Source organism: Carassius gibelio, chromosome B14 (genome assembly GCF_023724105.1).
Source record: "Carassius gibelio isolate Cgi1373 ecotype wild population from Czech Republic chromosome B14, carGib1.2-hapl.c, whole genome shotgun sequence".
Lineage (NCBI taxonomy): Eukaryota > Metazoa > Chordata > Actinopteri > Cypriniformes > Cyprinidae > Carassius > Carassius gibelio.
This window is the reverse complement of record NC_068409.1, coordinates 8,074,568-8,101,459: the sequence shown is the minus strand read 5'-3', so window position 1 is coordinate 8,101,459 and position 26,892 is coordinate 8,074,568. Positions and strand designations below refer to the sequence as shown.

Below are 26,892 nucleotides of genomic sequence, written 5' to 3'. Positions count from 1 at the left end.
GTCACAAAAAAAAGAGAGAAAAACAAGAGCGGAGCTTTTTCATTGAAAAACACTTGCAATGCATGCAGATTGCCCCTCAAAGACATTTAATGCGTGCTCTTCACCCAAACAAATGATGTAAAGATTCTGTGTGTCATCGGGTGTCAAATATCTCTGACACAGATGCACGCACTGTCTAAACACTTTTCTAGTCGCCATGATAGACAGGGAAAGATCGATCTTACCAGTTCTTTCAGATGCACGTTTCAAATAGAATAGTCAGTGAAGACGAAGAAGAGAGAGTCAGGGGCTGTCACCGGCAAACACACTTTTGTTTTTTCAATGTATGCTTCAGACATGGGTCACGATTAGGTGTTCCCCACAGCGACCGCTAGAGGACGCAGTTCGAAGTTCCCTTGAAAGGGAACTATGCAGTGATTTATTTATTTAGAACAGTATGAGTTCTACCTCAGTTTTATTTTAAATATCTCAAACTACTATGAATGGTTGGAAGATTCTCTGCTTTAGGATTAGGATTTCATTAGCTATTGTAAGAATGAATGACTCCAGTGTTACTACATCCTTCTGAAGGAATCACTTTTGATCCAGAGCAGTATTCTGAAGTGAAGATCATGGTAAGCTAGTAATGACTCAGGTATTGCCATCTTAGCTTCAGAAGGATATAGCAGACAGAGAGAGAGAGAGAGAGAGAGAGAGAGAGAGAGAGAGAGAGAGAGAGAGAGAGAGAGAGAGCCTGTGAAGGGCAGCAGAAGGGTGCAGAGTGGGTGAGAGACGCTCCCCCCAAGGCAAAGCGGAGAAAAGCAACACAACTTCTGAGAAACTGTGGATCTTCACCAGCACTGCTTTGTTTTCATGTCCGCCTCACTAACTCCACACTACAATCACTGGATTAGTGCGGTGATGTGACTCTCGATTGGCCTCATTTCCACACACTTCTGTTCTGTACTGAAATCCATGTAAAAAAAAAAAATTATGCATAAAGTGTTTAATGGATCATGTGAAGGGCAATAACTTCATAATGAGAAGTCATCCACTTAATATACATTAAGAAAATGTGTCCTGTATGTTATTATTAGCAGTTGCTTTAATGTTGGATTCATGAAGCTGTTTATTTGTACAGCAATATAAATCAATTAATCTCACTACTGGTAGGTGTTTTCATGATGTCTGTGTCACGGAAAGCGTGGAAATGTAAAGTTGGTCCGAGTGGAAGAGTTATACTGAAGGAGAAGTGATGAAAGTGTGAAGGGACACGATGTCCTCGCGTGCGGAGGGAAAGTGATGGGTCCAGATGCGCTGGGTCAGGTGTCAGGATGGATCTGGACCCTGAGGACAGCTGGGGCTCGTTTGAGAATGAGAGACACAGATCCACTGTCACTGCTCGGACATCTTTTCTAGATCCTCCATGCACTTCCTGCAGACCTGAAGCACAGATCAATAGTTAGTCTTGTGTATGAATATAACTACTATCAGTAGAGAGAAGATGTTTTTCTCTCTTTTTCAAACTGCAGGCAAAGACTTATAGATCTTTAAACTCTCTTTTAAGCTCTGCCTGAGGACGACTGATTAACATATTCCTGTAGTTAAGCAGCATTAAATGTCGGCACATTACCAAAGCAAACACTAACACCTCTTCAAACTGGGTTTGCTTTCGCTTCGAGTGGAATCCATCTTCCTTCTCACTCTTTGTTTAGTATGAACTATTTAAACAGAAAGTACAGTGAGATGCAGTCTGCACATGAATGATCTATTCACACTGAAAGTAACAAATATGCATGAAGTGGAAAAAGAAATGCAAATTCAGTGCAACACGAGCTATAAGAAGAGATTTGTACGGTGAAGCAAACTCAACACTCACTTCAGCAAATCCAAACCAAACCAGCAAAACTCACATAAGCAGCACAGCATTGGTAAATAAATTAAGATTAAGCCCATGAAGTGTATTTTATAATGTAATTAATGATTTCATAATCAGTCTTTGAATATAGAACATTAGAATATTAACATTGAATCATCGTGTGAGTAAAAGGTGCTGTTGCTGCAGAATCTGCCTCTGTTTTCTCCCTTTATAGATAATTACACTTTATAATGTATTTTGAATTTTAAAAAATACATTATAAATGTAATCCAAACATGTTCAGTTTGCCGGTTGAAATACATTCTGATGTTTATTCATGTTCATTTGACGCTTCAAGTAAATATGAAGAGAAGATTGGTTCACATGCCACTTTAACTGAGTCAATACAGTAATCTGTCATTAAAGAGCCACAATACGGTATTTATTAGTGATCTGCTGAAAGCTGAGAGTCCTGAGACCTTGTTTTATATCTGAAGTAACCTCCTGAATGTTCTCCTTCGTTGGGCTACTGTTTGAGACTACCATTCCATGACAACTGGCGGTTTATTATTACTCCTTAGGCACATATTAATGCCTTATTCTGCATGATCATATTCTATATCCCTTAACCAATGCCAATACACCTACACTTAACAACTACCTTGTTAAATATTAATAAGCAGCAGATTAGGAGTTTACTGAGGGAAAAACTCTTAGTCAATAGTGAGTATGTGATCCCTGTCATGAAGTGTTGCTGGATATGGATTTTGGGCGCAGTGTATTTAATGCTATGATGTAATCAGGTTAAATGGTGTACTTATCAAACACCTCGGACAGGACACTCCATTGATTCTGACTCTGAAAATACTTAACGAAGGATTTCTCTTTAGTGTGCTTTAGTACGGTCACTTGTCTGTTAGTGTCTCGTAGAGTGCTGTACTCATAGAGACTCTGCTCTTACCCGTCCGCCGCTCTCGTGTCACCCCTGAGGTCAGGTTAGCTGCTTTATATCTAGAACAAGACATTCAGTTAGACTGGTTTTACCTACAGCTGGAACAGGAGAAAAGATGGCAGCTTGCTGCTGAGATCTGGGCTAAATATTTATTCTACCCAGCAGAGCCAGTTACTCTCCAACAATCACGAGGACTTAATTCTCCCAACCCTGTTTATTTGTTCATAAAAGTATTTTAGCCATGAAACATTCAGAGTCAGCAAAAGAAATAGTGCAGTGGATTCTGCATCATTGTTATTAATTACATTGCTCCAGAGACACTGTACGAATGCAGAGAGAGGAGAAGAAACTAGAGACATCAGGTTCATCATCATCTTTAAGCATTATTGACAGTTATCTGATAACACTACATACTTTCTTATACAATGAGTAGTTTTGTTCATCGAATCTTTGAAGAATGTAATGTGTTTCTGTTTCGTTTTGCATTAGACTCTTTCACACACACACACACACACACACACACACACTTCTGCCCGTCTGAGAGCACTCATTTCTTCAGTCAGAGGAGTGTGTGAGCTCCATCAGCTCTGGATATCTGCATCACTGACAGAACGCCTCTGTGTTTGTCAGCAAACAGCAAGTAAACACTTTAGGATAGGGACTAATTCTCACTATTAACTTACTGTGTATTAATAACATATTTGGCTGTTTATTAGTGTTTATAAAGCACATAGTCTGCATGAGCATATTTAACTTCCCTAATCCTGCCCAGTACATAAACTTAACAGCTACCTCACTAACGATTAATAAGCAGCGAGTAAGCAGTTTGTTAAGGCAAAAGTTGTATTTAATGGTTTGTTAACAGATAGAATCAACAACAGCACAGAACCTAGTCCCATGTGTTTTAACTGTTGTTACACTCAGATGTACATCACAGAACAGAAGAAGTCTTGGAGACGTCACATTCACAGTACGGACCCTGTTTAGTAGCTGTGTTAGCTGCACACGGACACATGCTGAGAGAATCACACTAGAGAAGGTAGAGATGGACACTGGGGCCTAAACTGGGAAGGAACAATTATAAACTTTACCTGTATGATGTAAATAAGATGGAAAATTGCTTTGGAAAAAAGTATCTGTATGAATGTCTTTTAAATGGCCAGACAGCAAAGATGAAGCAGTTTTGAGATGAATGTTTCATTCAGTGCAGTATTGCTAATGTGTGTTTATTGTTTGCAGCTCTTCTTACGACCAGACCACCGAAAGTGCTGTTCCCATCAGAGAGACAGGCCAGTGTCATAGACGTCCAGCTCGGTGAGTCCCACGCTCACACACACACACACACACACACAACACGTGCCCTTGTCTTTCACAGAAGTGTTCTGCTGCAGTCGTGCGTGATGAACTTGGCAGAATAAAAATGCTAACATGCTCATGTCCTGGAGTGAAAGAGTGCATGAAATCAACATGAGGGTTTTGAAGCATGTCGTCCATCTCTGGCAGCTTTATGCTAGTGTGCTCCTGAACTTATAGCAGATATATGTGTTTAAGGAAGGAATAATTGTCTCCGGGCATTGAATTATTAGAAAAATAATGCAAACCCGAGGTGGTGTGCAATATTAGTAAATTATTCCACTTATACCACGGGTCCCAAACCTCAAGACATCGATCAGAAGATATATTTAAAGGGATTCATCCAGTTTTTGTACTTAAATTGCTATTGTGAGTAGGATTTCTTCTGCATCTCATCCAGTGCCTCTTTTGCTAGTTCCACAACTTAATTTAAGAGCTGGCATTGGAGGCTTGGGCCGTTGATTATAATGAAGTTATTAATAAAGTTATTAGAAAAAGAGCGAAAGAGACACACAGAGAGAGGGAAAGGAAGAGAGAGAGAGAGAGAGAGAGAGAGAGAGAGAGAGCTTGTGTGAATTGGTCTAACATCTCTAAACAGTGCTGTTATTACATCGCTAGTGAGAAATGTCATGTGTAGTCTTTAAGATGCTACACTATATACACTAACTGACACTTTTCTGTGCAAACTGTGTGACCGTTATCACAGTAAACTATGAGAAGTGATATGAACTGTAACGCGGTCAAGAGAGATGCCTGGAACTACTATCTCCATGTGTTTCACAGAAAATAATTGCACACCTCAGAATGTTCATCAGCCAATCAGATTCAAGCTTTCAACGGCCTCGTAGTGTAATAAACCAATAATCTGACATCCTGCTATTAGCACACATGCCCTTCATCAGAAGTCTGATGTCAGCCGTAATCAAATAAACCACAGTTTTCTCCTCTGATTCAGTTAGGAGCTGGTGAAGGAGGGATGAAAGCGTCTTCACTGCTTTCAAGACATCATTTCTGGGGTGGTTTTACCATCCTACCCTCTGATGGAAATATATACCGTATATATAGAGAGCCACGACTGTGAGAAAGGGGTGAATGTGCTGTACTTGGGTCAGCAGCATGTAAACATCTGTCATTAACACCCAGCTGCTGCTGCTGGTTTACTTGCCCTACATGTTGAGCAGTGCTTAGCAAATGGACAATTAGGAGAGGACGCTGCGAATGTGGGAATGTAATTATGGAAGTGGAAATAGTCTCTGGTGCTGTAAAATGCATTTGATTAATTTTAATGATTGAAAGTAATATTTTCCATGTTCCGGTGAGATCTCTGCTGGGCCAACAGAAGCAGCAAACCAAGCAGTTTGGAAGGAAAGAAAATATTGCCAACATTACATTTGCATTCATCTGATAAATAGCTCTTGAATGAGTTTCAGTTAATGTTTAATGAACCCATCTCTTTGAACTCATTCACGTCAGAGTTGTATCAGTAACAAGCTACTAGCGCAGCAGAACCCAATATTTCTTGCCTTTTTTCCCTCAGTTGTGCAAAACACAACAAAATGCAGACACACACTGAAACAGTGTAAGCTTCCCTTGTAAAAGAGCTATATCTGATAAACAATGGCTAAATATTCACAAGTTTTCAGCTCCAGATCACAGTGAGCTGTCTAGATGGTGTTTTAAGGCATTACGGGTCAGATTTACACACAACGCAACGCTCTTTGGCAGTAAATACTACTGTCAGGATTAACTAATGATTTATTTGCCCTGTTGAATAAATATGACCCGTGAGTCCAGCACTGTGCTGCTTTATAATAGATCTGAGGCAGACTACATACTACCAGAAACTTTGGGAGTATATGTCATCTTATTCTACTAAACCCAGCCTAACAGTCTACTCTGAGAGTTAGTAAACATGTAGCTGCAAATGAATGAGAATTAGCTGACATGTAGTTGTAAAGTTACTTAGAGTTAGCAGAATGTCTAAAGTGGACTATCAAATAAAAGTGTGCGGTTTAACACTAACTGCTGATTGGAGCTCTGCAACGTGTTACTGTACTCCTCTAACACAATTAGTCCAGCACATTTATAACACACACACACACACACATCTCTGTTCCTGTCAAACTCCCCCTCTTTCTTTTCAAAGTGTTTACTCCTGTCTGGATGCGTTTGTGACGCTCCTCGTCCGACCTCGGGCTGTTGTCAGGAGCAAAATAGCTGGAGATTTTCTCATATTTAATCTGTCAGCTCCCGCTAAATTATAAGGCATTACTACATGCGCTGACAGCTCAGGAAATGGACTTTGAGTCCTTGAAATGTCAACTATTTCTCAGTTAGTGAACTGATGCCAGACAATCTTTTAGCTCTAGAGATCTGCAGGCGCTCCACAAGAAGTCCATTTGCTGGCGGTGCAATTAAAGCATCGGTCAGAAGTGTCTGTTACACAATGAAATTATATGTACATATTCTGTCCTAGTGACATTTACAGGAGTAGGGAAGCATCTGCTTCACAGAGCCAGAGCACGCAAGAGATGACCTGAGTTTGAGTAGAGAAGACCTGGAGTAATGACTGCAGCTGATGAACTGTAACCAATCATTCTGCCAATCTGATCACTGTTTGATCCGACTGCCACGTCAAAGATTTGACCCAAAATCAGATGAAAAAACGAGTCACGTGTGGCCTGTTGATTGCTGTAAGTCAGTTCAGGAGGTCCAGGCCTGTTCTTTGAGCAGTGTCTCTCTCCTCTCACATTCTGCCACCTGCTCATGACAGTGATGCTCACCTCGGGTCACAGCAGCCGTCCAGAGCCCCACATCACCTGTCCTCACAGCACAGATGGACTGACCGACTCCATACACCTGACCACATGCTCACAACTTCTGAGAGCCTGGAGGTGAACTTTGCCATTTCCAAACCAAACCAAATAACACAAAGCAATTGTTGGCTTTTCCGTGGATAATGTAAGTGCTGAACGCAGCGGCACAATGCTGGAGTGTTTCTGGTGCTGTCAGGGTATTGCTTAAGTGTTCAGAGGCTGTGTGTGCGTGTGTGTGTGTGTGTGTGTGTGAGCGTGCATCTACTTAATCATATTTTCCATCGCTATGGAATATCCCCATTTAGATAGCTAAGTAAATGTGTTTTGTTGCTGCTGTAGGTTATTCTGGTTGTTTGCTAGGGTGTTGATTCTGCTCTGCTCTTTACTTGCAGTCCCTCCTAGATATGATTCCAGATATGATTCATGCCAGCATGTGTACAGAATTAAAGGAGTATTTCACCTGAACATGAGAATGCACTCACTCTCAGTCCATCATCCAAGATTAGGATGAGCTTGTTTCTTCCTCAGGTTTGTAGAAATGTAGCATTGCATCAGTGTCTCATCAAAGGATGCTCAGCAGTGAATGGGTGCCGTCAGAATGCGAGTCCAAACAGCTGATAAAATATCACAATAATCCACACCACTCCAGTCCATCAGTTAACATCTGGAGAAGACAAAAGATTAAACAAATCCAGCATTAAAACATTTTTTAACTGTTACTTTCAGCTAAAATATGAGTTTATAATCAAAAATAAGACTGGACTCTCATTCTGACAGCATCCATTAATTGATGAAACTGATGAAATGCCACATTTCTCCAAATCTGATGAAGAACCAAACTCACGCTGGTCTTGGATGACCTGTGGATGTCACCGAACACTCTGGGACTACATATAATTTCCAAGTGTAGCTTTAATTAGTAATCCAGACAAAGATCCAAAAACAGGGCAAAAGAAAAAAAGCACAAGAACAAGGTCACCCAGAAGATAACACCAGCAAAAAACACACACAGAAGACAGAGTGACAAAAACACAGTGCAATGCTCAGTGAACATGGTATATATCAGGATAAGCTAAAAATGACAAACAGCTGAAGGCAGTGAAGCATGATAATCTGTGCAAGGGTGAAGGGAACTGAAGATCCTGGGAAGAGTGCCCTCCGCTGGCTGTCATAGGCACACCAGCTGATGACTTTCATTGTTGGATGAAGTATTCCTTTAAACACATATCCCTCAAACAATTCAATACAAATATTTGATTGACCCCTTGGGTTTCCTTTGGCAGTGGAGGTGCTAGACGGATGCCCCCTGGGAGAGGGGGCAAAATAAAATTTTAAAAGCAAGTTTCTCAAGCACTGCTCCTGTTTGCCATCAGTCAGGCACTTATGTCAAACAGATACACTCACTTCAAACTGACACCATTCAAACAAACATGCACTTCACTTATTATTGAATAAAGTGAGACAATGCACATTGTGTTTGTTCATATTTGTGGTTAATGTTGTTGTTCTTGTGCACTCAGGCCCAAAATGTTACAAACGGAGACATAATAAAGTGATACAGTGTATGAGATGAGCTCAGAGAAAATTTTCAAATCAATAACATTAACAACTTTTTCAGAACTGGATTATAGTCTGACATGTTCTTAAGAACCACACTGTGTCAGATCAAATACCACACTATTCACTGCTATTAATTCTGTCTCTTTGTTTTCAGTAGATCAGTTTATCTTAAAGCATAAAAGGCCTCTGTAGATCTGGAGACTTTCTGACCTTCACACAAACATTGAAAATGAATAACATAGTCATACACCTTAAAAAAAGCTATTAGTGTGGTCACACATCAGAATGCATTAGATCCAATTAGATCCAGCTTTATTGAGAATAGTCAGACAATACAGGGTCAGATACCGGCAAAGCAGAACAATGGAGACAAGGCTTGGACAGAACCTTAACCAGACGACAGATCAGGGCAGGCAGCAGACAGAGAAGGCAATCCGAGTTGGGGCAGGCAGATAACAATAAGGGAATCAAGAAACAGTCCAAGGTTAATACAATAGAAAACAAACACAGGTAATAATGCTCAGAAAAGACAGCCGGGGCAAATCAAGACTTCGCAGTGACTGAGCGTTTAATGACTGCTTATGTGTATGTGGGCATGTAAATGAGGTGCAGGTGTGGAGAGTGATGAGTTGTGATTGTAGTCAGGTGTGGTGTGAGTGATCAGTCCCAGGTATGAGGGATGATGGGTAATGGAGTCCAAATCAGAGTTAGTTCATTTTCAGTGGATGGTTCCCTCTGGTGGTGAGGAGGAGGTGGTACAGGAGCATCCTCTGTAACAGAGCCCCACCCCTGCGAGCAGCTCCTGTCGTGAGGAAGTGGGTGACGCTGGGGTCTTTCACATAGTCGACAGGGGCCGATTCTCCAGATGTGACCTGTGAAACTCTTCCATGAGAGTGGGGTCAATGATATCCTAAGAGCTTACACAGGATCGTTCCTCCGGGCCGTATCCCTCCCAATCGACCAAATACTGAAGGTGCCGCCCCGACGTCTGGAAACCAGCAATTCATGCACTTGATATGCCTCCTCGCCATCAACCAGGATAGGCAGGGGGTCTGTGGACTGGATCTCCCCTCCAACTCTCCTCTCGGGCACCAGCGAGTTTCAGGACTGAAACATGGAAAATAGGAAAGATGATATAATTAGAGGGCAGTTCTAAATGGAATGACACTTGAGTTATTTGTCTAGAAATTTTGAAGGGACTCACATACCTGGGGCTGAGATTTCTATATGGTAGCTGGAGGCGGAGATCCTTGGTTGAAGGCCATACCCATTGGCCCGGGGTGTATTCTGGACAGAGACGTCAATGTTGATTGGCTTGCTGCTCCTGTCATCTGACAGCATGAAGTAGGTGAGTATGAGCTCGATCCCAGACCTCACTGCTGTGTTGCAACCAGTCTGTGACTGAGGGTAGGTCGGTGGGTTCACCAGACCAGGGAAACAATGGTGGTTGAAAACCCAGAATGCATTTGAACGGGGTCATGTCGGTCGCTGGTTTGTGAGTTTTGTGCGAATACTGCCCAGAATAAATATCTGCTCCAGTCTGCTTGATGTTGCTGACAGTATGACCTGTGGAATCGGATCACCTCCTGATTCTGACGTTCAGTTTGCCCGTTGTATTGAGGGTGGTAACCCTATTTTTAAGACTGACCTTAACGTTTCTGGAAGATGACAGACCAAACTCTGGAGGTCAAACTTTGGGGTCCTCGATACGACATGTTGTCCTCAGGTAGACCATAGAGATATCGATCTGTGATTGTGAGTATGGTGGTGTTACCTTGGGAAGTGGGCAAGTCGGTGATAAAGTCAATGCAGATGTGAGACCAAGGTCATAGTGGCATAGGCAGAGGATTCAGCAGACTGGCTGGAAGATGTCTGGGTGTTTTGGGTATGTGACAGGTGATACAGTCATGGATGAATCTAGTGGTGTCGGCCAGCTTAGTGGACCACCAGTATTGATTCTTTAGCAAGAGTACTGTGGCAGTTTGATTCTTTAGCAAGAGTACTGTGGCAGTGATTCCAGGGTGACCTGAACTGGGTGTACCATGAACTTGTGAGAGTAGTTGTTGTTGTAGGATCCTGGAGGTTCAGATGTTCGATCTCCGTCATGATATGCCTCTGGACCAGTGTCATAAGAAGATTCTCAAGAAGGATAGAGTCGTTATTAGGGAGTCGAACGCTTTTGTCAGACTGGCAAAGAGAGTGTCAGCCTTGGTGATTGTCTGGCAGCCAGGTGCCTGTATGTGACAAAATCTTGAAACAAAATCTTGAATCAAAATCTTGTGAAGAAAAGTGCCCACCTGGCCTGTCTGAGATTGAGACATTTAGCTGAATGTAGATATTCCAGGTTCTTGTGATCGGTTAAGACAGTGAATGGACTAGTTGTTCCCTCCAGCCAATGCCACCATTTATCCAATGCTAGTTTCATGATCAGGAGTTAATCGACCTCCAGAATGAATGGGCATTCTGGGTCTGGATGTCGGAGGATCGGGGCAGTGGTTTACAGAGTCTTTAGTTCATCGAAGGCTAGGAGAGACTCTTGGGACCAACTCAGTCTGTTTTTGTGTCATTTAGTCATGGTAGTCAGAGGGGCAGTGACTGATCTGAAGTTCCTAATAATTAATCTGTAGAAGTTTGCAAACCCCAGGAAATGTTGTAACTCCTTCACCGTCTGAGTGTGTGGCCAATCCAACACTGCTTTGTCTTTTTTCTCATCCACGGCTACTCCCTCCTGACTGATAATTTCCTTGAGGAAAGAAGTGCTGGTTTGATGGAACTCGCATTTCTCAGCCTTGGTGTAGAGTTTGTACTGGATAAGGCATTTCAGCGCTAACCTCACATGGTGGACGTGTTTAAAAGAGCTTTAATGTGTCCTCAATCCACACAGTCTGGGGTGCAAGAGTGTGAAATGACAGGGCATACTCAGCTGCCGACCTCCTTCCTTGAGTCAGCTTTAATAAACGGTCACCCGCGGCTCTCCCCTCATCTGGGTGTTCGAACACTTTGCAGAAAGTTTGGAGAATGGCTTTGAAGGTGGAGAAGGATGAACTGTCAGTCCTCCATACAGCGGTAGCCCAATCCACTCCTCTTCCAGCCTGCAGTGAACAAAGAAAGCAATGCCGCTGGAATCTGTGGGGTATAGCAATGGTTGCCTGTTGACAAAGAGCCAACACTGAAGAAGCCCTTGAATGAGGTGCAGGTGTAGAGAGTGATGAGGTGTGATTGTAGTCAGGTGTGATGTGAGTGATCAGTCCCAGGTATGAGGGATGATGGGTAATGGAGTCAGAGTTTGTTATTATTCAGGGGACGGTTCCCTCTGGTGCTGAGGAGGAGGCGGTATGAGAACCTCCTCTGTAACTATTAGACACATGCTCATAAATCACTGTTATAGGCTGAAAGATTTTTTAAGTTGTTTAGTTTCTGCTTTCTGTTTTCTGTGAACAGTGAACTATTTTTGCAGTATTTGCAGTGTGCAGTATTTTGATCCTTCTGACCATTAGATCAGGATTTGGTTCTACTAATGTAAACATTGTAGAACGTACTGCACACAGCTCGTTTAGATGCAGTGTTGAATGTGATGTCTACTGTAAGCTTGTATTCATGCATGGGAAGTCCTCTGCAGTCTCTTCAGCGCTGAAGTCGATCCTCAGCAGCTCTGGGTCTGATTCCTGAAGTGAGCACTAAGCATTGTGTCCGGCCACGGCCTCGTTCATTTGCATCTCCTGCCACTTTCTCTCTCTTAAGAGCTGTAATTGCAGGCAGAGGAAGCTCTTCACTGCTGTGCTGCTAATACTGCTGAAAGCCCTGAAGGGTTTTTAAACATTATTTGCATATAATCAGTGAGTGAGAACAGAGGATCAGTGCAGTAAATAAAGAAGTGGTATTCAGTGTCTCCCATTCACTCCTGCAGTGAGTGTAGAGAGGAGCAGCACGTGTGTTTCTGTGAGATACAGGTCACTGATGTTTAGGCCTCTGAGAATAATAATATACTTGAGAATAATACTGCGAATAATGCTTCACTTGACATTTTAATTAAAACATTCATTATGTAAAGTGTCCTTGGGTTTTAAAAGGCACAATATAAATAAAACATTATTATTATTATTATTATTAAAATGTTATAATTTGTTTTATTTGAAAACCTAATGAAACCTACATAAATAAGCTACAAAGATGACATAAACAATAACTTTATTTTGGTTTCTTTACATATTTTTGGATAGCATAATAAATATATAGTAATAAAATACTTTTAAATTAATTTTCTAAGTAATTTATAGCTTATAAACTGTAGTCTCTATGTTTTTAATACATGAATATGACATGTCAAATATTGAGTGCTTTATTCACTGTCACTGTAATTTACTAATTATAGTTCCAAAAATGCAAAGAGATAGATCATATACAGTGATAAGAACAAGAATAACAATAATTAGTATATATTAAATCTAATTAATATTTAATAAATCTATAGGTAATTGCCTTTAATTGTGTATTTCTTGTGACCTAATCTAAAGTGAGAACTATTTACTTCTGATACTCCTCTACTACTGGTTTAATACTCTACACTCATTAGGAATGGTTGGCAAGTCTTTAAGAAAGAATAATTAAACATGATTTAATGCTTTTTCTTTTGTTGTAGTTTGTTATCTAGCTATGAGATATGAATGCAGAGAGAATGGACTGTAAGCCAGTAGTTTCGCTGTGTTCCTCTACTGTGTTGTTGATGCTCAGCAGAGATGCAGCCACTTTCTTTGACCTTTGGTTGCTTTTAAAGGAAAGTCTTGTGCTGATTCGAGTGCAACAGTGCATTAGTCCTGCATGTTTCCCTTCACACACACTTTGCAGTGCTTGTGTGTGTGTGTTATGTGAAGGCTCCAGGTCATGGCTAGACGAGTGATGAAGTGAACATTATCTCTGTGATCTCCATGCAGAAGAAGGTTTGCTCTGTCTAATGCTGACGGCTGTCTGTTGTGCTTGTGTTGGACAGGAATGCGTCTGGTCCTGGACTGCCGGGCTTTCTTCGGCTACAGCGGAGAATCGCGGCCCATCATCTACTGGATGAAGGGAGATAAGTTCGTGGAGGAGCTGGAAGGACATATACGAGAGAGTGAAGTCAGGTACTGCATTACTTGAATTAAGAGCATTAAACTGTGGTCAGATGAGCGTGCGTGAGCTGAAGAACAGAGCGGTGTTGTATAACACACACTCACAGGCTACAGGAAGAGCAGCATGATGAGCACACAGAGACCTCTAGTGGACAAAACGTGTGCTCATCTGCTGTCACACACAAGCATTAGACAGTGTCCAACTGTACACTATACATTACTGTGTGCAGTACAGCATCATATACAAAACTCCATACACTATACAGTCACAATATGCAATATGTACAGTACCTGTGAGACACTGTGATGTGCACCTAAAGGACCTTCAGATCAGTGCAGTAGAGATAGTCCTCATGAAAACCCTGTCCAGAGCATCCAGAAGCTCAGACTGGGCAGAAGGTTTACCTTTCAGCAGGACAATGAGCTTAAAAACACAATATGTTCAAGACATGTTGGACAATGCTGTTCTTCCAACTTTGTGGGATTAGTTTGGGGATGACCGTTTCTCTTCCAGCATTGAGTACATAAAGAAAGCTCTGTAAAAGCTGGATGAGTTTGGAGTAGAAGAATTCGACTGGCTCTGACCTCAACCCATCAGAACAGAGATTGAGAGCCAGGTCTTCTCATCCAATGTCAGAGTCTGACCTCACAAATGATCTACTGGATGAATGTGCAAAAGACCCACAGAAATGCCCCAAACTCATGTGGAATCTGTTATAACTGCAAAGAAGGCAATGTCATTAGTCCCCTGTAGGTGTAATTGTCCATATATTCTGTCGAGTGATGACTGTATAGTACACTCACTTTGTGTCTAATGAAGCTGCACAGCTGGGAAATCATGCCCATGATAAAGTTATGTGACAAAAACAAAAGCCTTTGGACTACTTCCAGTTTACTCATTTCAAATTAAGTTATGAATGAACTTTTTCCCTCCCAAAAACCACACAAACAGATGGTCTGAAGTAATTCTGCATCTAATCCTAGTGTGACCGCCATTACACTCAGCAAGAACCAGAGCTCCAGCAGCACGAGCCCATCACACTCATAATTCCATCTGCTAAACACACACGCACACACACATGTACACACACACACACACACACACACAGATGAGCGCGTGCACACATACACACATACACACTCACACACACACACACGTACAAACTGTATATTCTATCGCCCTACACCAACCCTACACCTAACCCTAACCCTCACAGGAAACTGTGCATTTTTAGATTGTCAAATATAAAAAAAAATGTCCACACAAGGTCAAGATTTACTGGTATAATTATCCCTGCGGGGACATTTGTCATTGATCATTATCACCCATACCGTGATAAATAGCAGGTACACACAGTGTATTAAGGCAGTGATGAGCTACAGGTGTGAAAGAGTGTGGACTCATCTAGAGTCCAGGTGAAAGAAGAAAATAAGTTCTTGGAAAATTCATTTCAGTGAGTAGCTTGACATTACACGTGTCCTGCTGTGATGGCCAAAACCACCTGCTAATTACTTGATCTGAGGACATGCTCATTTGTTAAAATAATAGTAATATTAAAACCCTTGCTTTAAAGTGACAGTAAAGATATTTATATCGTTACAAAAAATAATAAAATAGATGCTTATTTTTCTTTTGAACTTTATATTTATCAAATTATCCTGAAAAAAATTGAGTAATGAGTAATAGTGTAAATTGATGGAAATGGAGTAAATTCTAATAATATTTCACAATATTTATGTTGTATTGTATTCTGAAACAATGAAATGCAGCATTAAAGAGGTTTATTCCAGAAATATTAAAAGAATGTGTTCTGACACAGATGAGATCAGCCAAGCCCAGCAAACATCAGTAATCAAATGCAGCATTGCTTCAGTGATCTGTCACATAACTGCTCTGATGGTGTTTCATGTTTGAGTCACTGTCAGCCGTTATCTATGCTCATCTTCCTTTGATGTCTGTTTGATCTGTATGAATTACTCCTTCATTTCAGGTGGATAATGCTCTTCTATTACTCTTAGAGATGCTGGATCTGTATTCACAGTGGAGCTTTCTTCATGTTTCACATCTAAAGTATAAAGAATAAAGAATTACTCAGGAAAATTGCCTGGTTGAATGTCACCACTGACAGGAAGCACTGGAGAATAATAGACCTGTCTCTGGTTTTTATTGTAACTTTAGTCCGTTTTGAAAGGGTGACATTTCAGAATATGGAATTGATCTTTCTCAGTGCTTTTATTTTATATAAATGAAACTTGAGAATAGAATAACACATCATGATTTTTAAACAATATGTATCCTAGGAATATTTTAATAGGACTAATATTTTATGGATGCCTCAGCTCTTCGTTTCCATTTTTTTATGTGAATCCAAATATGAGATCAAGATCTAAAGAGATCAATTTTCCTCAAAGACCTAATAATCAGAATTTATTCAGACTGAAATGTGAAACATGTCTGTTCAGTATGTTCAATTAAATTCAAGTTTTTTTGTATAGCGCTTTTTACAATGCAAATCATTACAAAGCAACTTTACAGAAAATTAAGTTTCTACAATATTTAGTAGTACTGTAGCTTATCATTGGTGACTGTCAGTTTATGTGCATATGGCAGAAATTTTCGAAAAAATTAATACAAGACGTAGTCAGCCAGACGATGAACATTATTAACAGCAATTATTAAATGATGCAGTCACACTTGTAGCAATATTTGTTAGTTCTGTTATTGATTCAGGGTCAGCATCATCTGAGGTCCTCTGAGGGTCAGCATCATCTCTTCTCAGGTGTTCTGGATCCAGACTGGAGCTTGTGTAAATCCTAGTTACCACGGGATGAAGATCCCAGCAGAAACAGAGAAACACATAGAGACATCATTAGCATAGCTGCTGTTCCAACCAAGTAAAATTATTTAGTTAAACCCAAGATAAAGAATAAGAATGTGCATTTGATCAGATACAACTGCAGTCACAAATTATTAGATACATTATTTGAATGCTTGGCGAAAGAGATGTGTTTTTAATCTAGATTTAAACAGAGAGAGTGTGTCTGAACCCCGAACATTATCAGGAAGGCTATTCCAGAGTTTGGGAGCCAAATATGAAAAAGCTCTACCTCCTTTAGTGGACTTTGCTATCCTAGGAACCACCAAAAGTCCAGCGTTTTGTGACCTTAGGGAGCATGATGGGTTGTAACGTGGTAGAAGCCTAGTTAGGTACTTAATAGGTACTTGGGTAACTTAATTCGTATGACAGACGCAACAGCGAATGGCACAGTGGATTGTGTTCACCGACAATGTTTTCTGGAAGTATTCCTGAGCCCATGTTTTGATTTCCATTACAGTATCATTCCTGTATGTGATGCAGTGCTGTCTAAGGGCCCGAAGATCACAGGCATCCAGTATGGTTTTCCGGCCTTGACCCTTACGCACAGAGATTGTTCCAGATTTTCTGAATCTTTGGATGATATTATGCTCTATAGATGATGATAACTTCAAACTCTTTCAATTTATCTCTGAGAAACTCTTTCTGATATTGCTCCACTATTTTTCGCTGCAGCATTGGGGGAATTGGTGATCCTCTGCCCATCTTGACTTCTGAGAGACACTGCCACTCTGAGAGGCTCTTTTTATACCCAATCATGTTGCCAATTGACCTAATAAGTTGCAAATTGGTCCTCCGGCTGTTCCTTATATGTACATTTAACTTTTCTGGCCTCTTATCACTACTGGTCCCAACTTTTTTGGAATGTGTAGCTCTCATGAAATCCAAAATGAGCCAATATTTGGCATGACATTTCAAAATGTCTCACTTTCAACATTTGATATATTATACATATTCTGTTGTGAATAAAATACAAGTTTATGAGATTTGTAAAATTATTCCATTCCTTTTTTACTCACAATTTGTACAGTGTCACAACTTTTTTGGAATCCGGTTTGTATATAGCTGAGTATCATCAGCATAACAGTGGAAACTAATCCCGTATTTTCTAATAATATGTATATTTAATGGCAACATGTATATGAAAATAGCAGAGGACCTAGGACAGATCCTTGTGGTACTCCATATTTTACTGGTGATAAATGAGTTGACTCCCCATTTAAAAAAAAAAAAAAGTGGTAGCGATTGGACCGGTAGGATCTAAACCATCTTAGAGCCTATCCTTGAATACCTGTATGGATTTGTAATTGATCTATGAGTATGTCATGATCTATGGTACTTTAAAATAAAATTGTTATTTTTCTTAAATACTTAATTTCTGTCATCAAACTTTTAAGTAAGATTAGGCTTAATGTCAACCATTTTTTTTGTATTTATTTATTTTTTTCTCAAATATTTTGGTGAGTCATGAAATAGATTACACTTGTCTAGGTGGGTCATGGAATGGAAAAGTTTGGGAACCCCTGCGATAGACGATATATTCACAAGTTATAGAAAAGACAAATTATGGTGTATAAAATAGATTTTTAAGATGAAAAATAAATAATGTAACGCAGCACCAAGATCAAGTAAAATTAGCAATGAGATGCAGCCTTGATCTGACGCATGAAGCAGGTCATTTGTAATTTTAAGAAGTGCAGTTTCTGTGCTATGATGGGGCCTGAAACCTGACTGAAATTCTTAATAGAGATTTTTTTTTTTTTTTTTTTTTTTTTTTGCAGGAAGGAGCTCAATTGAGCAGACAAAACTTTTTTTTTACAAATTTTAGACATTAATGCAAGATTTGAAATGGGCTTATAATTGGCCAGTTCATTGTGATCTAGTTGTGGTTTCTTAATAAGAGGCTTAATAACCGCCATCTTGAATGGTTTTGGTACGTGAACTAAAGATAACGACTCAAGACTATGAGTTTCTTTCTTGAGAGAGTGAGTATTACTGTTATACCATGGCACAGTACTTTTTTCTCTAACTTTTTCAAATTGATGGGGGCAACATCTTCTAATATATTAGAGAAAATAGTGCCCATGTTGCCAGTCATTTCGTCTAGTTCATGTGTATTTATAGGGACACATAGAGACACAGCAATTAAGATAAATCAGGCAAGTTATTTGCAAATCTGTCTTTGGTGGCAGGTAACAGACACAGTCTTAATAGAATGAACAGCACAAGATGTTGTCTGAAAGGAGTTCCGCTCAGTGTTCGAACTATACCGTGTCCTTTGGGGGAACCCATTTTTTTTTTTTGGGGGGGGGGGGGGGGGGTAGAGGTCGTGCACATGCGCATGCCTCAAATAAGGACTTACAACAGCTACAAGTGTATGCACTATTATACATTATCGACACAATATGCACTATTATACTTTATCGACACAAATTGATAGGTCAGGAAGACAGCCTTGAATGATGTTGCGCTCTCCTCCGTAAATTTAGAATTCAATTACTCAATTACTTTATTTGCCAGAATCGCCTTTTGCTTAGTCAATGCCACTTCAATGGCCATCTTGTGTGCAATGCTGTCCCTGTATTTATATATAATTTTTCACGACTGGTTCTGAGCATTAATCATTAATCCACTCCTCAGACAAGTGCGTGCCATGTACCTTTTCAGACAGAAGAAGGTTTTTTGCGTCCTTACAAGTTGTAACGAGTGGAAAAAAATGTGGCCCCTTTAAGAGCTGCGCGATCCCTGTAAAACGGTATGCACTCTGTATGATAATGTATACACGCGCGACTCGAATCGCCCATGTATGCGGGTAATCTCTGTTTGGAAATCATTTTGTTTTAATCTTGTTTGTTTTGTTTTGGTTACGCTGTGGACGGTGGAACATGGGACAGACAATTGCCCGAGTTCGATTGGAGAAATAAAACGAGTCGTTGTTAAATGTCAATCGCCTCCGTGAGTTCTGTCTGGCCTAATAACTTTGTGAGCTATCCATATTTTTTCCCCCTCCTGACACAACGCGTTACAAAGTGATACACCCCAAGCTTCCATCCTTAACACACAGCCATGTATATTGGCTCTTCCAGTCTCTCCACTGCTGGCTGTTCCAGTTTAACGCGAGAGAGGACTCGAAGCAAGAGGGGTTAGGATCCCAGAGATTACTTTTCTTCAGCTTCATGCGTTTTCACAGTGGGCTTGGCTTGAGGTTTACCAGTGCTTGCAGCAGGTGAATCAGTCGTGCGTTATCACTACACAATTTCTTAATAATACCAAAATTAATTGAACTACCTTGTTTTCTTTTTGCCCTGGCTATGATGCTATAACTGCATAATGGAAGGACTTTGCGCACGATAAATGGCCTCCAACGTTTATTTTTCTCTACGAACCTATGACATACTAACATGGAATTTGCAGCGCAGCACCCCCACACCTTGATGCTGTGACGTCTTTAATCTTTATTGAAGTTAATTAGGTTTTAATCGCCGTCATGCATGAATGAATAATATTTTTGCCATCATAATCACATTACAAAACTGAAATTGCACTTAAAAATATTCACATTGTCAGTATTTTTTGAGACCCCCCAAAATTTCACATTTCTCGTTTTCAGGGGAGCCCATGTCTTATTAAGGGGAGCCGAGCTCCCCCTAGCTCCCCCGTAGTTCGCACTATGGTTCCGCTCCACTCTGCTGGGGTGTAGGCCATCAGCGCAAAAAAAGCCTAGGATGCTCCCAGAAAAGATTCCAGTTATTAACACAGAGCAGTTTCTGTTCTTTAGACCATGACAATAACCATTAATTTAAAGTAAAAAGGTCAACTTTTTGTGTACTCATCGATACATGGGAAGTGGTCCTGACACGATAATCGTAGCCGTGGGCGTCGTGCTGCGAACCATCTCGATCAGGTTAACCCCGGCATGAAGCACGACTACTCAGGGGCTCACGTCGGCCTTTAGGAACACGAGCACCAGGGAAACGGTGAGTGTGAACTTCACCTGTGGCTAGTGTAGCATGGGCATGTCGGACGATGGAGTCTCCGATGATCACAGCATCACATTCTGTGTCGCGGAGGGGAGCGAAGTGGTTCCGGGGGGAGAAGTCGTCGACCCAATGTACTTGCTACATCATTAGAAGAATGGCATCTGCGCTAATATTAGTCTGTTTCTCTCTTATTCTGAGGTCACCGTAGCCACCAGATCCAGTCTGTGTCCAGATCAGAGGGTCACTGCAGTCGCCCGGATCCAGTACGTATCCAGACCAGATGGTGGATCAGCACCTAGAAAGGACCTCTACTGCCCTGAAAGACAGCGGAGACCAGGACAACTAGAGCCCCAGATACAGATCCCCTGTAAAGACCTTGTCTCAGAGGAGCACCAGGACAAGACCACAGGAAACAGATGATTCTTCTGCACAATCTGACTTTGCTGCAGCCTGGAATTGAACTACTGGTTTCGTCTGGTCAGAGGAGAACTGGCCCCCCAACTGAGCCTGGTTTCTCCCAAGGTTTTTTTCTCCATTCTGTCACCGATGGAGTTTCGGTTCCTTGCCGCTGTCGCCTCTGGCTTGCTTAGTTGGGGTCACTTCATCTACAGCGATATCATTGACTTGATTGCAAATAAATGCACAGACACTATTTAACTGAACAGAGATGACATTACTGAATTCAATGATGAACTGCTTTTAACTGTCATTTTACATCATTTACACTCTGTTTTCCTAATGAATGTTGTTCAGTTGCTTTGACGCAATGTATTTTGTTTAAAGCGCTATATAAATAAAGGTGACTTGACTTGACTTGACCGGGGCCTGGCTCGCGTCCTCCACTGTGGATACACCCAGGGTCCGTGGTGTCCCAGTGCCGGATATGGGGCATCTGGGAAGATCGCATCCTGTGTGTGTGTCCTCACCTGCACTCAAAGGTAGACATATATCAGCCATTAAAGCAAGTAACAGTGAGTAATGGTAATGTGTGTAAATAGAGTATTAGCAATGCAAGCGGGATTAGCGGCAATCATAAGCTAAATAGCGGACTCAGGAAATCAAAGTAAAACTAGTGAAAACAAGGTGCTCTGATTGTTTTTTGTTATAGAATAGGATAGAGCAGGGGTTTTCAAACTGTGGGTTGCGACCCATTCGTGGGTCACAGAATGGAACAAGGTGGGTTGCACAAAGTCACTTGGCTGCAGCTAAATTTGCATTTTAATAAAACACACACACAAAGTACAATCTAGGGCTGCATGAATGTGATGAGTGGGGTGGGGCCGAGAGCCATGGGAATGCAGCGAGGGCTGGAATGAGTTCGTCCATCCCCGGCAACTCACTCCAGCCCACCCCCTCAAGCATCCATGGTGGCAGACTCCCTCACCCTGCTCAATGGCACCGCGGATTCACCTCAGCAGCGAGGGATCTTCGGCATCGTGTTCCTCCTTCCGTTCCTCCTATATTCACAAGTTATAGAAAAGACAAATTACGGTGTATAAAATAGATTTTTAAGATGAAAAATAAATAATGTGATGGAGCTCAAACTCAATACACACGGCAGCAACACACAGGAAGTGACGTCTTCAGTATACAGTATGTTCAGTATATACATTAAAGCCTTTCTGCTTTTGTAATTTTGATCTTTTGTATGTTTCGCCTATGAAAATTGTTTTTTTCAGCTGCTTTCACACATTTTCAAAACTTTGCCTCATTTTTTTTTTTTTACTTTATACACAATCCAAGAATTGCACACAAAATTGCACAAAAAAAGCGAAATGCCTCACATCTCTCTTGCAAAATGAAACACTAAATTCAAAATATCACAAACACACCTCAAAAGCAAACATTTGCAAAAACCTTTGCCATAATATTAATTGCTGATAGATTTTTGTCTGCTGCATAGAGAATTGTGTGTTGTGTTTTGCAAAAAGTGTTTTATGAAATTGAAAACTGAGTCAAAGTCTGAGAATTAGTGTATGGTTTTACAGATTTGGAGTGTGCTTCTGCTTTCAGGAATGACTCTGTGTGTAAGCAGTTGAAAAATGTGTTCCTGTCGATTAGTGATAGAGGATTATGTTAGCAGTGCAAAAGGTTGTGAGTTCAATTCCCAGAGAACACACATGCTGGTAAAAAAAAAAGAAGTGGATAAAAGTTTCTACTAAATGCATAAAATTGTAAAAAAAAAAAAAAAAAAACTGTTTCATTTATTTTGCATTATCAAACCAATATTAAGTTAGAATATCTCAACACTTGGCTGTCAGATAATGAGTCAAGAAGGAGACAAACTGCTTATAATGTTCTGGTTCATTAGACACGCTGAGAACAGAAGAGCATGATGGGATACAGGATCTGCACAGCAGGCTCTGGTTTCTACTGCCAAATGTAATGCTCCATGCATGAAGAACGTTTCCATATCTGCGTCATTCTGCAGAAACTGCACGACTAGTGTGAAAGTGTGCTAATGTGTGTGTGTTCAGGGTGATGCGGGAGTTTCTGGGGGAGAAGGAGGTGGAGGTGTCGCTGATCTTTGACGCTGTGGAGGAGACAGACCTGGGAAACTACACCTGTACCGTGGAGAACCACATCGGCCGAGGCAGCGGGAGCGCCATCCTGCAGAAGAAAGGTGAAGGGCTCAGATGAACACACAGTAGCCGGCTGGAGATGAGTTTCATTATCTTGCTGTCTTCCTCATCTTCATCGCTCCTCTCTGTGTTCTCATGGATACGACTGAACTCTGACTCGCTCATTCATATAACAGCAGTTATAAACCAGGAGCAGATATTAAAAAGTGCTTCACACTGAGCACATATCAGTTATCCTGCTCAAGCAGTACCAGTATCTCTCTCACAAACATCATAAGAGTAACTTAGTGTTTCAGGCACTGACATAAATTCATATGCATTGTGCACTTAAAAGAAAGGTATTATCATCCTTTCTTTTGTATTCTTCTGCAGTGTTTCACATATCCATACAGTCTTCAAGAAATGGCTAAAAACTATTGCTTTCATCTATACTTGACTCTTTAACACTTGCTCTCTCTATTTATATTCTTATTATCTTTTAATTATTATAAAAAATAATAATAATAACAATAACTTTAGCCTCTAACTCTAGCACTCTCTATTCTATTTATATTTTCTCTGCTTGTCATTCTTTTTTATTTATTATTTGAATGAATAAATCAATAAATAATCTTGCTATGTGTACTGCGTTAGATTAACCAATATTCATCACGGCACTCGTACTCTTTTGTTGGTCTGATTGCACAGATACATTTTGGCTCATTAAACTCTGTGAATGATGCTCACTCAATCAACCACAACACTCAACAAATCACAGATGTATATGAATCCATCCTTTAGACAGACTATTGGTGATGTAGTGGTGAGATGTGCTGGACGTGACATTTTATTTATCACAGTTCAAGTGGGGAAAGAATGATGACACTACCAATGGAAAGTTTGGAATAATTACAGTATTTATTTTATTATTTATTTTTTTTATACAAAAAATCACTAAGGCTGAATTTATTCGATCAAACACACATCAAATCAAGAGCAATAGTAAAGACATTTATTATGTTGAAAATAAACATACCATTCTTCAAAAAATGAAAAAAAAAAAAAAAAAAAATCCTGGAAAAAGTATCACAGTTCCCACAATGAATCAAGAACGAAAGAAAGAACATACAGTATGAGAAAAAAAGAAGCTGCTCAACTGCTGAAAGTGCAAGTTTGCATCCCAGGAATGCATTTCATTTTAAAACAGTTCTTTTAAATTATCTTTTAAAGTTCTTTTTTAACAGTTCTTTTAAATTATAATGCTATTTCAATATTACTGTTTTTGATAAATGTATACTTGTGTACCTTATGAATTAAGTTATAAAGAAGTCTGTTTCCTCGTGCAGACGTGTACAGGCTGGAGTTGGTTGGTGGACTGGGTGCCATCATGCTGATATTGGGGATCTTCACAGCCATCTATAAGTGCTATAATGTGGAGATCATGCTGTGCTACCGACGACACTTCGGCAGCGATGAGGCCAATGATGGTATGCAAGAATGACATGAACAATAAAAGTTTCTGCTTCTGATTACAAATATTTTGGGGCAAGATTTAATTCATGCAGCTGTTTTTGCAAGCCATGCAAAAAAAAAAAAAAAACTTTTACTACTGTAATGTTGGATCAGTTCTGAACACATCGCTAAGAAAGCCTTGACAAGGCCTTAATGCAATTGTTTGTCTCTACAAAATGCATACAATACATATATCATAACATCAAGAGTTACCTACACCCTCATAAAAAAAAAAAGAGTACAAAAGTTCTCACCGGGGTAGTACTATTGAAGTACTATTGAAAAAGGTATACCTTTGTACCTTATCTTCCCCTAAACAGTGATTATCATTAATTTAAAAGTACATATTAGTACTTAAGTCGGAGGATTCAACCTATGTGCACCTCTGAGGAACCTGATAACCAGATTCTGCCTCCCCACCGATCTGCCTCCCACGGTGTCGTGGTTAGCCGCAATTGCGGCCACATATACCTTAAGTGTAGAAGCATACAGGTGCCTGTCCGTGCCCCCATGGAGGAAGGAGAGCATAGATCCGATGCCACATCTCGGAGGGTACAACTGCCTTGTTGAGGGGGCTCTAGCCTGAGTAATGGTTTTCACCACGGCTGGTCTCTAAGTTCCTTCTGGTCACAGGGTTAACTCTGCCTGAGGGTTAACATTCTGAACATAAGCTTGTGAAGGGCCTGGTTCAGAGTCCTCAAATCCAGGATTGGCCGGAGCCCCCTACCCTTCTTGGGTACAATGAAGTATGGTACTGTAAAACCACTTCTTCCTTGCAGCCAGGGGGACAGGCTCAGTTGCACCCTTCTTGACAAGGTTTGTGACTTCCGCCCAAAGACCTGTGGTATTCTCAGCTCATACTGAGGTGACCCTAATGCCCCTGAACCTGGGTGGGCGCCTGTCGAACTGAATCACATAGCCAATCCAAATTGTTCTGAGGAGAACAATCGATAGTGGGGCACAGACCATCCACAAGCGCTGTCTCAGTGTGTGAGCATGACCCAAACACTGAAAACAATGATTGTGCTTGTCGTCTTTGGAGATGTGTCAGCCACAACCAGAAACACAGAGAAATCTAACATCTTTATTTCCCTTTTCAAACACAACCAATCAGAATGGCACTAATTCATTAGTGCCTCACAATAACTCCCCACCTACTTCACTGAATACCAACCAATCATAGCTTTAGAACAGACCTATAAACACACATCTACACAACAACATATGCTTGATGTTTCATTTCTGTGGTACCTTTTAATACTATATTCAACACCACAAATGCCCCAGTGTCCAAAAAACCCCAGCAATTGTTGGATTTGTGTGTAATGGTAAAACATATTAAAAAAAGACAAAGTTTTAAAAATGTGTGTAAGCAGTTGAAAAATAAAACCGTAAGCATGAAGCTGCATCCCTAAACTAAAGCCCCAGTGGAGCCTGAGCAGTACACAAAAATCATAATTTAATGTGTAATATGATGAAAGAATTGACCTGTTGAATACAACATATCTGTTCCTTACAGACAACAAGGAATATGACGCCTACCTGTCCTACACCAAAGTGGACCTGGAGTCGGTGGAGCATGAGATGAGCGAGGAGGAGCTGTTCGCTCTGGAGATCTTACCAGACGTTCTGGAGAAACACTATGGATATAAACTCTTCATCCCGCACCGGGACCTTATTCCCAGCAGCAGTAAGAACAACACCTGACATTCACACTCTTACAGTCAGCAAAACACACAGCAGAAGACATGTTTGAGTGCTCAGAGTTGATGATGTAAAGAACTGACTCTCTCGGTTCATGAGTGTGTTTGATCTGTGCACGTCCAGCGTAGTATTATAGATGTGTTCTGCTTGGTTACTGCAACTCTACAATCATTATATAATCAATTCTAGAGTGCTGGAAACATGCGTAAGGGATACTGTCGCAAAATAATCACAGACAGGCCTGTTCCACAAATGTAAGTTGAACAAACTCAGGATTCCAGTGTTGGTTTTGCTTTGACAAAACATAAACAAACCCAACTTTGTTTAAACAGTACCACTACCCACATTTTACACTTTTGTCAACTTGTGGCAGACCCTGAGCTTGTGATTAGTCCACAGTCACATGCACAGGGATGTGTGACATCTGCAGCAAACAGAGAGTCATGTGAAACAGGAAGAGAGAGTGCCATTCACTTCCTGTGAGCGACCCGCTTCTCAGATGATGATGAAGGATTGCTATAAATAATATGATGGGCACAGAAGCTTGTGAACTGCTGAAGAGAGAGAAAATAGCTGAACAGAAAAATATACCACAACCGTGATGTGGATCAATAGCTATGTTAAAACACACCCTCA

General features: G+C 40.7%; 1 protein-coding gene across 1 annotated transcript in view; it reads left to right on the top strand.

Annotated features, from left to right (window-relative positions):
- The window catches only part of LOC127971730 (X-linked interleukin-1 receptor accessory protein-like 2), a 201,810-nt gene that overhangs the window by 169,798 nt on the left and 5,120 nt on the right, over positions 1 to 26,892 (top strand). The window contains exons 6-10 of the mRNA XM_052574949.1: positions 4,029 to 4,103; positions 13,506 to 13,635; positions 22,957 to 23,102; positions 24,387 to 24,527; positions 26,072 to 26,242. Of these exons, the coding sequence (XP_052430909.1) occupies positions 4,029 to 4,103; positions 13,506 to 13,635; positions 22,957 to 23,102; positions 24,387 to 24,527; positions 26,072 to 26,242 (663 nt within the window). The remainder of the gene's footprint in view (positions 1 to 4,028; positions 4,104 to 13,505; positions 13,636 to 22,956; positions 23,103 to 24,386; positions 24,528 to 26,071; positions 26,243 to 26,892) is intronic.